Source organism: Coturnix japonica, chromosome 8 (genome assembly GCF_001577835.2).
Source record: "Coturnix japonica isolate 7356 chromosome 8, Coturnix japonica 2.1, whole genome shotgun sequence".
Taxonomy (NCBI): domain Eukaryota; kingdom Metazoa; phylum Chordata; class Aves; order Galliformes; family Phasianidae; genus Coturnix; species Coturnix japonica.
Genome location: NC_029523.1, coordinates 14,016,281 through 14,029,741, shown reverse-complemented (window position 1 = coordinate 14,029,741; position 13,461 = coordinate 14,016,281). Strand labels below are relative to the sequence as shown.

Here is a 13,461-nt window from a genome sequence, read left to right as displayed (position 1 = left end):
ACCAAATCAGTGAAAAGTTAACTCCAGTAAGTCAGCAGCAAAGCTTTTCCTGGATCCACTACAGCCAAAACTTCACACAGACTGAAAATAAGATTCTGTTTCAGCTCTCTCATACACTCTGTGTTCTTACAAAAGACAAATTCAGTGTTAATTTTTCCTTCACAGTGTCAACACAGAGCTGCAAAGGCATTCTGGTGAAATGGGAGGTGCTGAGGGAATTTGGCTTCCCTGCTGGTTATTTCTGAACTTCCTGAAAGTTTATTCTGGAGAAACTGGAACAAGCCAAGAAACAATCACGAAACTCAAAACTGTGATGCGGATTTAGCTCTATCACAAAAAAAAAAAAAAAAAAAAAAAAAAGAAAAAAAAAGAAAAAAAAAGAAAAAAAAAAGAGAGATCAGAATTAACTTTTAGTGGAAATCTGTAATCGTTAATCAGGTAGCGCCCAACCCACATGAACCTCTGTCTAGATCAAGTTCAGACCTTGGAGGAGGCCCAGGCACTGCAGCTCTACACTCCACTGCTTCCCTATGACACCTCCAGTCACATTTTCGGACCACAAAGGGCATCTCACACAATGGAAGACAGAAGTCACAGGGCAGATTGGTAGAGAAGGAAATTATCTTTTCATCAACAGGGTTTTACATGTTTGGTGTGGTTTTTTTTTTTGGCTCAAAACACTTCTCCATCATATCATGTCTCTGCAGTAACTGCACTTGCAGTATTGAATAGTAAGGATCTCAGGCATTTAAAAGAAATATTTTCTTAAAATACTTCCTTGGCTCTTGAATGTGTTTTAAACTGTGTGTCATAACTGTTGGTAAATATTCATCTTGCTCATTTCCTCACCTCTCCAGACACCCCATACAACAATATAACACATGTTTTCTGACATAGCTTATAGTTCAGCAACACAAAAATTTGTGCTGTACAAACCATCAGCTTTTCTGTAGCAGAATAATTTGGAAACAAAACAAGAAATTAAGTGAGGAAGACATGGATTTGAAAAGATTTTTTTCATTTTATACTTCTAAATTTGTCTCATCCAATCACTTGTCACCAGCTGCCCTGAAGTACCAGGTCAGTTCCTGCACCTTGGAGGGCTGCACTTTCCTAGCCAGCCACACCAAGTTTTGAAAGCCAGCAGAGAACAGAATGTTGAATGCAATGTGGAGCGACAGCTTGTTTAAATGTACCTCGAAGGCTGATTTGACATTACTCCCACACATCTGCTGGGATTTTTGTATAATCTGCTCCCTTGCTACCAGCTTGCCATTTGGCTAGCTATGCGAGTTTCAGCCATAACCACTTACATCCTCAAATACCACACCCCAAAATCTTCTATGCAACAAGTCCTTACATTACCTAGCACATCTTTTGTCAAGCTGCTGTAACACAAAAGCCTGAAATAGATTACTGAGAACAATTTTTTATGTCTTGCAGTGGTTAAATTTGTATTCACTGCCTGCTTGTCTGCACAGTGACACACATTACTCATTCCTCATTCCCAAATTAAATGAACTTGACCTTAGGTTGCCGAGTACCAGATGGGGCCAGTGTGGAAAATACCAAAAAGTTAATATTGCAGTCCATTAAAGGTAGGCACAAGTGTCACGATGCCCTGCATATACGCGCCCTTACATAGAACTGACCACACTGGAAGCTCACAGCAGAAGATAAAGTTACTTTGCCATATTTTAACCTATCTTCCAAATCCTAGGAATCACACTTTCATGATCAACCAGTATGCAAATAAAGTTGAAAAAAATTATACCATCTCCAGCTTAATTGTCAGTCACCTGTGCGGAGCTGCACAAGAACATAGCTGTGTTACTCACCCGAGGACCTCTTTTTCCTGATGGACCAGGTAGACCTGGAGGACCCGGAGGACCCTGGTGATAGAAAAATCAAAACAATTGAGGCTAAAAACCAACACAAGGATAGCACCGCAAGTCTGAATAACACTGGTTCTTCTATCCGATGATTTTCTGGTTGTGGAAGACTTCACTGCTTGAAAAACAACTCTTAAGCTACAAGCATGCGAGTTTTTAATTTTGCTCAATATCAGACATTCAGAAATCACCTCCGGCCTAAGGAATTGGAGCCAACAATCTAGATTAAAATACATTTAAGCAAAATTTACAAAGGAAGAGCAGCTCATCTCAAGAACTGGAAACCAGTTCATTGTATTTCAAAACAAAGAGCAAAACAGTTAAGTATTTTTAATAAATATGGAGGCATGCCAAACACTTTATGAAGTCAGACAACTTGTTATGAAAAAATGAGATAGCACTGCACAAAAAAAAAAAAAAACAATGAATAGAAGAGACAGTAAGTATGGAGAAATAATTATTTGGTTTCACCAGTTGTGAGCTTGGGATGAGAATAACTGGCATTGTGCCCATTCTCCATTTCACTTGCAAATAAAACATACTACTCACTAGAGAGAATAAAAAAAAACAAAAAAACATAGATTCTTCTATTTTTGTGAATTCATTCCTAAATAGTTTACAGTTTATATAGTTTATAGTCTGATGAATCTTTTGCAAATAGGTCAGATTAACAGCTATTATTATACAGTATGTCACCATTTGGACAGTGGTTTTGACCATAGGAATCTTTTCTGTACATGTTCACTTCCAAAACTCCAGGATCTACTTCATCATGCTCTAATATGAATATGAGTGAGACTCTGTAAGGTGGAATGATACAAAGATAACAGATATTCAGAAGGTTATTTATGAGGAAAAACTCACTAATATGGATGCCTTCGCTGGGAAATGCTGAAGCAACCTCCACCAGGGAGCAATCTCCAAGAGAGATGCTTGCTGCCTTAGTGGTGGTCAGCCTTTAAATAAGGTCTAGAGGAGGTGGAGTCAAGCTCCACCCCTTCCGAGAGCACAACTAAATTACTCTCACCTGTGCTCCCACAGCTGACCCAACACTTGCCTCAGCTGATTAATCAGAGGTTCAGGCTGTGATTACCAGTTTCCCATACAGACTCAGAACAAGTTCTCAGGACTTGAGGAAAAACAAAAAACAAACAAACAAACAAAAAAAAGGTTTGTATTGCACCATTTGGGGTTCTGTTAGCAACCAATAAAAGACTTTATTAAGACAAAAGCTGTATATTTTAAAAAAAACTTAATAACCCTTTACTATGATTAATTGGAAAGGAATATTTTAACTAGACAAAACTGAAGTGTTACAATTTTCCATGATCAAAGTTTCAGTATTATGGACTCACAAAGATGCCACCTTGCTCACTCAACAAAAGCTCTGCTAGAGACACACTGTTGTTCTTGAATAGTTACAGCTCTACTAGTTAAACAAACCAGGAAAACAGCAGGAATTTCAAACTGCAAAATTAAAGTCTTTATTCATAAAAATCTAATTGAATTCTGGAACCTCCCTGACTGTTTCAAAACCAGCTTAATTGGGAAACATTGGGTTTAGGAGCAAGGCTCTTTAACACAGGTGGGTTATCCTGAAAACAAATAATAGCCCTTTCTTTTTTTTTTCTTTTTTCTTTTCCTTTTTTTTTTTTTTTTTTTTTTTCCCGTGGGCTGGTAGTTATGCAGTTATATTGAGATTCTGCACATTGCAATTGCTAGGATTTTACTCAAAGTGATTTTGAAGAATTAAGTAGAAGAATTAGATATGCTATCCATAAAGGAAGGTCTGAATTCTGGAGCCCTGCTTTATAGCAGTGGGTGAATTCCGCAGCTGCTGGATCATGGAATTCAAGGGGCCTAATTATACAAGGCAAGAATCAGTTCTGGTAGATGATTAAGTGCTAAAATGAAGCTGAGGAGTCTAAGAACCACAAAAGCTAGTTCTTGCCTGTCAACTCCAATAGAATAAACGTTATTTCTGTGCTGAAATCTTGAAAGAAGGTTCAAACCAACCACAACATAATGAGAGAAGAAAAAAAAGAGAAGGGGCTTCATGCCTCATCAGGATTTCTTTTTGCTGCAGGGAAGCTCTGCAAGTCCCTCACTACTGTATTTTAGGATCCCTGCTGATAAGACTCAGTGGATACTTATTTATTAAAATATAAGATAAAACCTGGATTATTACGGTCTTCTCTGCACGGATGTACTACACTAAGAAACCAAGAGTATCTCTGAGTTCAATGACAGCAGCAGGCACAGTGCCACACAACCTCTACCAAATACAATTCTTTACAGAAATCTTCTGTGGAAGAACCATTCAGAGACCCTTTTCTTGCTTCAGCAAAAATCTCTGTGGCAACAACAGCTTTAGTCTACCCATAGTCTCAGTGGGTGCTGTTGGTCCTTCCAGCTGAATTTGTGTCCACAGTGGTCTGGATCAGCTGCCTAGCCCTGCAATGCATCACTTCTAAGACCTTGGGCATGTTACTGAAACTCTGACTTAGCAATGCACCATAAGACAAACATACAAAATCATAGCATACATATCTTTCATATACATTTTGTGCTCTCTGGATCAGGTGGTATGAATCATTGAATACACAGTGTCTGCATCTAGCAAAACTAGAGCATCAGTTTGCAGCTGCTTACTACACACACACACAAAAAAAACAACACCAACAACCCCAACATTAGCAGCCATTTCTGTGCCATGTAAGAAATGGTGATTTCAGTCTGCTACAGTCAGTAAATTTCAGTGTACAAATTTAAAGTTATGTGCTATGTATCAAAACTTTCCATTAGCAGTTGTTAAACGTCATAAGCAGCAAAAATGAAAATTAACCTAAGTTCACATCTATAACAGCTACATACGTAGCTGTACGTTCACATCCCCATAATGGGCTAAAAAAAATAAATGAAAAAAAGACTGGCTTCACATTCACAAAAAAGATCCCACCAAACAGCAAGGACACCCCCAGAAAACATAAATTACTTGTTAACACATTTGTCAACTAATTAACAACCTCTTTGAATCAAGATTCTGTTTAGAGTAAAAATTAAATTTCTACAAAAGTTTTCAGTTGCTGACTACCCAAAGAAAATATTTTTTCAGTGCTGAGATGATACATGCATATTTAAGAAACTGCTTGCCCCTCCTATCAAAATACTTTCCAGTAATAACCACACAAATGCAAGAGAATCACATGGAGAACAACTCTCTCCATGCCATAGTTTAACAAATTTTAACTAGAGACTCAGACGAGAATTAATATAATCTCTCCAAGACTAAATAGGAACCTCTGTCCTTTCTTGTGTGTAGTTTTGTGTGCATTGACCCCAGTTTTATGTATGAAAATGTTTATGACCCTCAAGCACACAATAAGAAAGGAAAAATTAGTGCCATTAAAAGCACTGCTGTGCATTTGCAGTCATTTCAGAGAACTCTTACCCTGCTAAATGAAGAAATGCCACAAAACTGAGTTCTAAACACTGCTTCTCATGCAGGTTTGCATGATCCTGCAACTGTGGGTTAGGAATGCTTTGAAAGGAATAGATTCTACCAGCAGTCTGCTTCAACAATTACAAGTTTTGATAGCATCACTCAACTGAGAAAACTGTATAATTCTTTCAAACAGTCTGGTTGTTCTTTTCATGGAACAGTGTCTACATTTGTAGAGAGTATGAAATTACCCTATAATTTTATTAAGTGAGCAGCCTCCATAATTAGCAGTTACAAACATCTGGCTGCATTTCAAATTTTAAAAAAAGCTTGGGTTGCCCACCACTTCACCAGAATTGAATGCCTGCGTATTCCACTAGTAAATAAAAATACACACCACATAGGCCAAAATTATATGCCAGATACACACTTATGGCAGACAGACTTCTGCACAGTACAAATAGGAAAAGTGGTAATCACAGCCTGGCACGTTTTGTGAGATTTATTTTAAAGCCTCCTTTAAATCTATGTTGCTTCATTATAAAGAGTGTAGTAAAGGTAACTTACAGGAGGTCCAGTCTCCCCCTTTAAACCTCTGCTACTTCCTATTTCAAACATTTTTCCTTGACCTTCATAGTTGTAGTTATCAACATCAATATAATAACTGTTTTCTGTGCGGTAAGTCTTATTAGCATCAAGTGGACTTCCTTCTTCCAGGCCAAGCTGATTATCCAGGGAGAGGTCAGCAGTCAAACTGTACAGAGTTGTGTTGAAGACTTGCTGCTTTTTGGTTAGTTCATCTAAATGCTGTTTTTCTTTGCCCACTCCCTTGCTTTTCATTTTTTTCTGTTTTATGGGGAAGATCGGAGAAAGCTCACTTTGTCTGTCTGCATCTTCTGTGGTAGTATGTGAAGTATTTGGATATGAAGCCTTGTTTTTTTCAGTGCTGCCTCTTTCTTTGCTTGGCTCCTGCTGGTGAAGGGGCAGACTGACCTCCTCTTGGAGCTCTGTTTCTGGCCACACTTCTAGCAGCAGAGGTTTAGATTCTGCAAATTCTGATGCTGAGACATTTATTGACTCAAGGTACTCCAGTACAGAGTGAATCCGAGCAATGTTGGTAACAGGATCATTTGATGCTTCTTTCCTTCTATAAGATGCATCTTCCCACTGTTTTTTCTCACCAATATTTTTCTTCAAAGAAACATCCAGCACACCAGCATATGGTGTTCCTAGAAGAGATCGATATGTTTCAGCCTGGCGACACTGCTGTTTTACGTATTTACAATAGTTTGCAGAGGCTTCTGCAGAGGGAATGATCTCTAGCTGGCATATAACTCCTTCAAAGCTGACAGAGTGAGAGTTCATTCTTCCCAGGGTAAATAAACCATCCAAATCGAATGCCTCCACTTCATAAAGCATTTCCCTGCTATAGTACTTCTGTCCGCACTCAGCAAACATTGAGACAGTCTTGTCTCTAATTTCAATGGCAAACCAGTGCCACTGTTCATTATGAACACTATAATCAAAGTACACAGGCTGCTTCCCTCCAGTGTACACAGCTACCTTTCTTGGTAGCAACTGGACACCAAACTGCAGTCTAGTTTTGTTCCTAATACTGAAAAGAAAAGCATTGTTTACAGTGTAAGAGTACAACCCAACCAATATGGTAAAGCGACTCCCTAGACTTGCTGGTATGACTTCAGTGATGGAGGCCTCGACATGAGCGTCACCAGTCAACACAACTCCAGACACGGCCAGGCGAACCCCCCGGGGCAAGGGTGGCACTGTTGAAGGCACTGGCGTCACTGACAGCTTCTGAACATCTCTCACAAGGCCGAGCTGATGAAGGACATCTACTGCTGTAAAAAGAATTGAAGGCACATTATTCATTTCACTCATGAGCTCAAATTCAGATCCAGGTAAACAAACGTAAAGCATATATGTCAGTCTTTCACATAAATCCAACAAATTTAATTAAAGCTTCCCTGACGTAAAAATAATTAATAAAAAGAAGCTCACATAATGCCAGTGGAAGTTAATTCATTCATGAAACTGAAAAGTCCCTATTTGCTGTCATCAACCTTTTCACAAGAGTTAATGAACGTACTACGCTCATTTGGCAATTCCTGCCTACTTCCCCTTCAAAACAAGAAGCAAACAAAAAAAACAAACCATGATTTTCCTCTTTGTCTGAAAAATATTAACATTCAAGGGAAGGATATTTTGTTTCCATGAAGGGACAAGCTATCACTAACACAGTAAGCAGTGTCCAGGGGCATCGTGTAAGCTCCTTTCTCACAGGTCCTCAAGAGCAGAGCTGGACAGCATCCAGTAGCCCAGACTAACATTGACGTTGACCCTTATCTCAGCACCAGGTAGGACCAGACAAGGTTGAAGTCCATTCCAACCTAAACTTCTCAATTTTCTGTGCAAGGGGAAGCTGAACATCACACAGTTTTCATAGGCACTGTTGCACAGAAGCATTTTTTTTTCTGTAACAACTGGCTGGGCCTGAGCTACAGGAAACTGCCTACATTAAAGATGACTAATATTATTTAACAATTGCACTGATACAATAAACATAATGGGGAACAGACCACTTCCTACAACATGTAACTGAGGGTATTACTTTTTAATTTTATTTTTTTACTGTTTTGTTTTGGTTTGGTTTTTTTTCCCCAACAATGCAACTGAGTGCTCTTTTTAAGCTACTAAATGGCGTAACAAAATTGGGGGAAACAAAGAGAAGTTAAAGAGCAACTGAAACAAATGGATTTTCACTATTTTAGTGGAAAAAAGTCTTCTTTCCCAAGTCTTCTTTTTCTCTGTTTACAGAATGTATTCACAGCAAACTTTAAGAACACACAGATGTTGGCTTAGTATCAGCAGTAAATTATGAAGAGAGTCTGAGACTTCCTTGAGAGTGGTTTAAAAGTTGGAACCAAAAGCATCAACCTGAACGCACTGTGCATCTTGAAAATTAATTACACACCTTGTAGTGTTTCTAGCCATGTTAGAGATCTGCAGGAGAGCCGAGATTGAACTGGCAGCCAGCCCAACCAGAACTATGGGGAGAGCATGTCTTTGCAGAAAGTCACGCATACGCCAGTTTTTCAAGATGTTCTGCCTCAGAGCAATTAACTTACTAGGCTGTATTTTAATCTGTCAAACTGATAAGAGAGGTCAGGTTATTGTAGAAGTATTCTACTTTGCAGCTCTGTTAATGAACCCCAGCACTTTCCCAGGACCTTGGTCCTGCACGTTCTGGGTGCAGTTACAGAGAAGAAAGCTGTACATGTGCACTCCTCTAGGCAATACAGAAATCTCACAGGGGCAAGCAGCACCCCAGTGACTTCAGAGACAGCTTCAGCACTTCCGTGCACTGGCTGAGCCAACTGATACACTGCACCAGGAAAACCAATCCAACTTAACCTTGTACTTGATTGTAACAATTTTAATCTTTAGTATTAGGCTGATATTTGTAAATATTTATCATTAAATAGTTACATTTATAAATAACATTGTCAAGTGATCTCTGCCCAAAGCATTATAACTGAAGAATAAAACAAGTCTACCATACTGATGGTATACAAAACAGCCAGTTTTAAAATGATGTTAAGAAGCACTCTTTCTAAATCTCAAATGACAAAGTTTGGCAGTTCTAATTTGTAAACATCACATTGTTTAAAAATTATTTTTAAAAAGGAAAAGCACTTTTGAGAGTCAAGAGATATAAAACACTTTCTCCACATCCTGCAAACTACAGCAAGTCTCAAGAAGGCTCAGCATGGAGAAATACTGCATGAAAAATAACAGCAAAGATTAAGTACCAGCTAATTATTCCTTGCTGACTTACTGCCTATTAACCCACCATCAAGCCAAAAGGCTGTTCCAGACATTTTTGGCCAGTCACTTCATTTTGCTCCAATTTTTTTTTTTTTTTTGACCTTTTTCCTTTTTTAAGCTTTCAGAAGCTCTTGGCAGTACACAGGGGTTTGGGAGCAGGCAGCCCTCTAAACTCTTCCTCCCAGCATGACAACCACAACTTTCTTTACCTATCAGTAGCCAGTTTTCTTTGTTTATCCATGTCTGTGCAACATCTGTCTTCGCTTACTGTTCACCCAATCCATTAGTCCCCCAAATTGTAACAGCTCCTCTTCTTCAAAGAGAAGCTATTTGGGTTTTTTGCTGTCAGTTGCTTTCTTTCCATCTTCTAGGATTACTTGTAAAATTCACAACGTAATTGGATTGTGAAGGGAAGGAAAACTTAACAGAAGTTAAGACTGTAAATATCACAAAACAACCCCAAAAAGAATAGCAAGTAGTGTTGTGTGTCACTCTTTTGTTCAGTCTCTGCTGTTCATCTTCCATACTCCCCCACTTTCACCACTTGTCTAAGGGCAGAATATTTGGGGTGTTCTCTCCATTTCAGCAAACCTAATACACATCTGATTTGTTTTCCCTTTACCAACATGGGTACAGAAAAGTGAAGATCATTCATTTGCCAGCTTCGCCAGAACTCAGGGCAAATACTCAGCAGGTTACCCATTTCCCATGTGGTGCATTTGCAGTTGGGTAAGTTACAACACAGCTGCACACCTCCCCACAGTGACTGCTTATTTCTTCCACCAGCACCAACTTCTCTCCTTAAACCCTCCACAACTCTAAGAACCACTTAAAGAATGACACAGTATCAACACAACTGCAGAGATTATCTCCACAATCAACAGTACCAGATGTGTCTTACAGTGATAGTTCTTTCAAAATTCTCTCCTTAATGCTAACTACCCCCTCCCATAGCAAATCCCCTTAGGCTTCCCAAACCTACAGCTGAAGAGACTGGCCTCCTCCCAGCACCTCACCCCATCCCCACCAGCAGGGAAGCCAGACTCACAGTTCTGGAGGACCACAACACTGGTGACCTAACTGGCTGTGAGGCTTTCACAGCTGTCTCCAGACATGCTACTGGAAAAGAAGTTCCACAGGCTGTAGAACACGAGAATCAAAATAAGTTACTTCTTTCCAAAGGGAATAAAGAGGGGCGGAGAGATGAAGACAACTCCAGCTACCACTTCAGACCTGTGCCTGGCATCCCTCACCTGTACCACCAAAAAAGTATGAACTGCCTCCCTAACTCAGGCTCTCCCCTCCCATCCCACAGGCCCAGAGCGGGGAGGCCACATGCATCTGTGGGTACTGCCCTTGTCAGGTGAGCTATTTCTTCCCTCAGCACCAACCTATCCCCTGCCCCATGCAATACTTGGTGCAGCAATTAGATGATCTGGGAAACTCCCATCATCACAAAAGCACATCCCCATCTAGCTGAATGGGAAAAGCATGGGTTTGCCTTAACAGGCAAACCATGAGCAATTAATGGAAGGCAAAATGGAAAGAGAGAATGCACCCAATCTCACACACACAAAAAAACCAAACATAAAAAAAAAAACCACAACATCACAACAACATTAACAACAAAACCACAACTTTGTCAAGCACAAGGAATAACAAGAAGGAAAAATAACACTGCTGAGAGTAGCAGTGGGATGCTGGAGATATAGCTATGAGACTCTAGTAAGATGTTATCAGGAATGCACCTTGACTTAATCATGAAACCCAGCTGTTTGCATCCAGCTGAATATCACATGAAGATCACAGTTACCACATCAGCCAAGGACAAGCTATTTCTTGCTTTATCTGTACAGTGAAAGGAATATGGAAGATAACTGATACTGCCACTCTCACGGCTACTGAATAGTAAGTGGCATGTTAGCTTCCACCACTTTGGGATGCTAATACTCCCACAATGGTCTCATAATAAACATCTAGTGCAGCTGCAACAGCTGGCTGATTAAAAAAGACAAAAAACAAGACAACCATATTTCCTTCCTAGCATCGGCATCTGAATGCAAAACCTAAAGAATAAACAATTTCACTTTCTTTCTTTAATGATGCCAGCCTAGACTAAGCCTTTATTATACTCACTGGTTTGCTTGTTTGTCCTCTGAAGTGCAAAGGTAACTCAGTCACAGTTTGCCACCCCCAAGGACACCCACTTGCACTGAAGACACAATCAAAGCCTTTTCTCCTTACAAGACTTCTCTTTTATGAAGAGTCTGTTTAAATATGTAAACAATTTCATGGACAGAAAATGTGAGTAATTTTTGAAAGGTCATCTTTTCCACACTGGTTACTTTAAACTTTTGCTCCCATTATATGGTAGCTGATATGTAAGTCACCATGAGGAACTGAACCTAGGGTCACTAGTAACAAGCACCATTTACTCTTTCTGTCTGGTAAAAAAATAAACCAACATCCTTCTGTAAGAAAGTATTCTCACCTTGTTTGGGTACTTTGGCAACACCCGCAGCTGTACATATTGCAATACAAAGAAGGAGGATCTTCCTAAAAGGGGAAGAAAGAAAAGAGTGCGTGAGAAAATACATAAAGATTCAGGACTGAAAAAATTAGAAACTTCATTCAACACCCAAAGTCAATGGCAGGATACCACTGACTTCAGCAAGCCCCAGTTCAAAGCCTTCCAGCCTTTATGTCGTACAGCTTTCCAACCAATGCTGAGTAGATGTTTTACACAGAGAGCAAGGACCATGTATGCCTTCATATATGGTACATATATTTGACAACTTCTTTTATTAATAAGTAACTACATCTGTTTTATATTTTCTTGCAGCAGCCTTCAAGTACAAGAGCTGCTATGTAGAAGATTTCTTCCCGGGGGGAAAAGGGGTTACTGCAAAGAAACTATAAAACAAATGACAAGTTCATGCCTATTAGATACTTTTATGCCAGTGTACCTTCAACCTTTTCACCCTACCACATCAACTATCATAAATGAAAATGTTGCAACACTTTCCTTCCTGTATGCTAATGTTTTTTGCCACATTACAAATGAGAAATGTACTTCAAAGTAAAAATTAATAAATAAGTAAAATCCCATCACACTGTGACTTAAAACTTCATGTCATGATAGAATATCAAAGGGTATCCCAGCATCACCAATTAAAAATCATACAAAAAAAAAAAAAAAATCAAGAAAGTGCAGGAAGAAAAGCTCACACATCTGTACAGGAGCATATGGTACAAATGGTAAAGGTAGACAAGTTTCTTCTTTTACCCTGCAGGCCTTTACCTGCAGCACAGAGGATAGCATATACAATAGGTAGATATTAGTAATGCTCCAATGACAATAAATTATGCTATGATTTACAAATATCAATATATTAAGTTCTCCACTAAATGCTGCTTTATATTTCTTCCAGGTATTTGCAATCACAACCCAAGGGCTCACACTACTTTTTTTTGTTGTTGTTGTTGTTCAGCTTTGAACACCAAAATTCAAGTTCAGTGTACACTCACAAGAAAAGGGATCCTGTGTCACACACTCCATCATCTTTTAATCTAATCAGAAGTTCAGTGAAAGTCTTGAAGGTGGACAGATAGTTGTGTTAGCAAGAAGTCCATACACTGCACTGCATCAGCCAAAATGAGAAAACTTTTCCTATTTTCATTTTTCTTGTTTTCCTATTTTCAAGGACACAAACCAGATTCTCAGTTGAAAAATAACACAAATTAACTGAACTCAAAATTCAGGACACTTAGAGAGCCCAAATTGCAAAGATAAATCCTTAACACAGCAACAGCCTCTTCCATAAAGTCAGAGAGAGACAAGCTGTGTGTCAGACATTTGCCTCTGTCACATCCCAGAAACTGTTGTAAAAAGGCAAGAAATTCTGAAATGCTCTCAGGGTTGTAAGTCACACAGATGTAACTGAACATAAAGAGACATAAAGACAAATGTCTGGCTTACACAGTGCTTTCCAGCTAATGTCAAGAACAGATGAGCAAGCAACTAAGAGAAAAAACAGGGACCAGAGACAACCATAGAGCTGGAGGTCCCCTAATACATGGAAAAGATTTTTCTTCCTTCTACCTTTTCCCACAACAAGTGGAAACTTTTTGTAAATGAAACCATGTGCAAACCTAAAGTCAAGCTGCACAATGAAGCCCTTGTGGCCAAAGAAGGAAAAGGAAAAAATAGAATTCAACCTATTCATTCAAACACTCCCTTCTTGGTCAAGACCACTATTATTAACATCAAAAGAAACAAAG

The 13,461-nt window shown here is 39.1% G+C and overlaps 1 protein-coding gene across 4 annotated transcripts in view; it reads right to left on the bottom strand.

The window, feature by feature from the left end:
• The window catches only part of COL24A1 (collagen type XXIV alpha 1 chain), a 107,428-nt gene that overhangs the window by 90,497 nt on the left and 3,470 nt on the right, over positions 1 to 13,461 (bottom strand). For 3 of the 4 annotated variants that reach the window (XM_015870173.2, XM_015870175.2, XM_032446351.1), the window contains exons 2-4: positions 11,672 to 11,736; positions 5,902 to 7,193; positions 1,839 to 1,892 (exon numbers count right to left, since the gene is read on the bottom strand). In XM_015870173.2, the coding sequence (XP_015725659.1) occupies positions 1,839 to 1,892; positions 5,902 to 7,193; positions 11,672 to 11,736 (1,411 nt within the window). The remainder of the gene's footprint in view (positions 1 to 1,838; positions 1,893 to 5,901; positions 7,194 to 11,671; positions 11,737 to 13,461) is intronic. The other variant, XM_015870174.2, reaches the window with a different exon arrangement.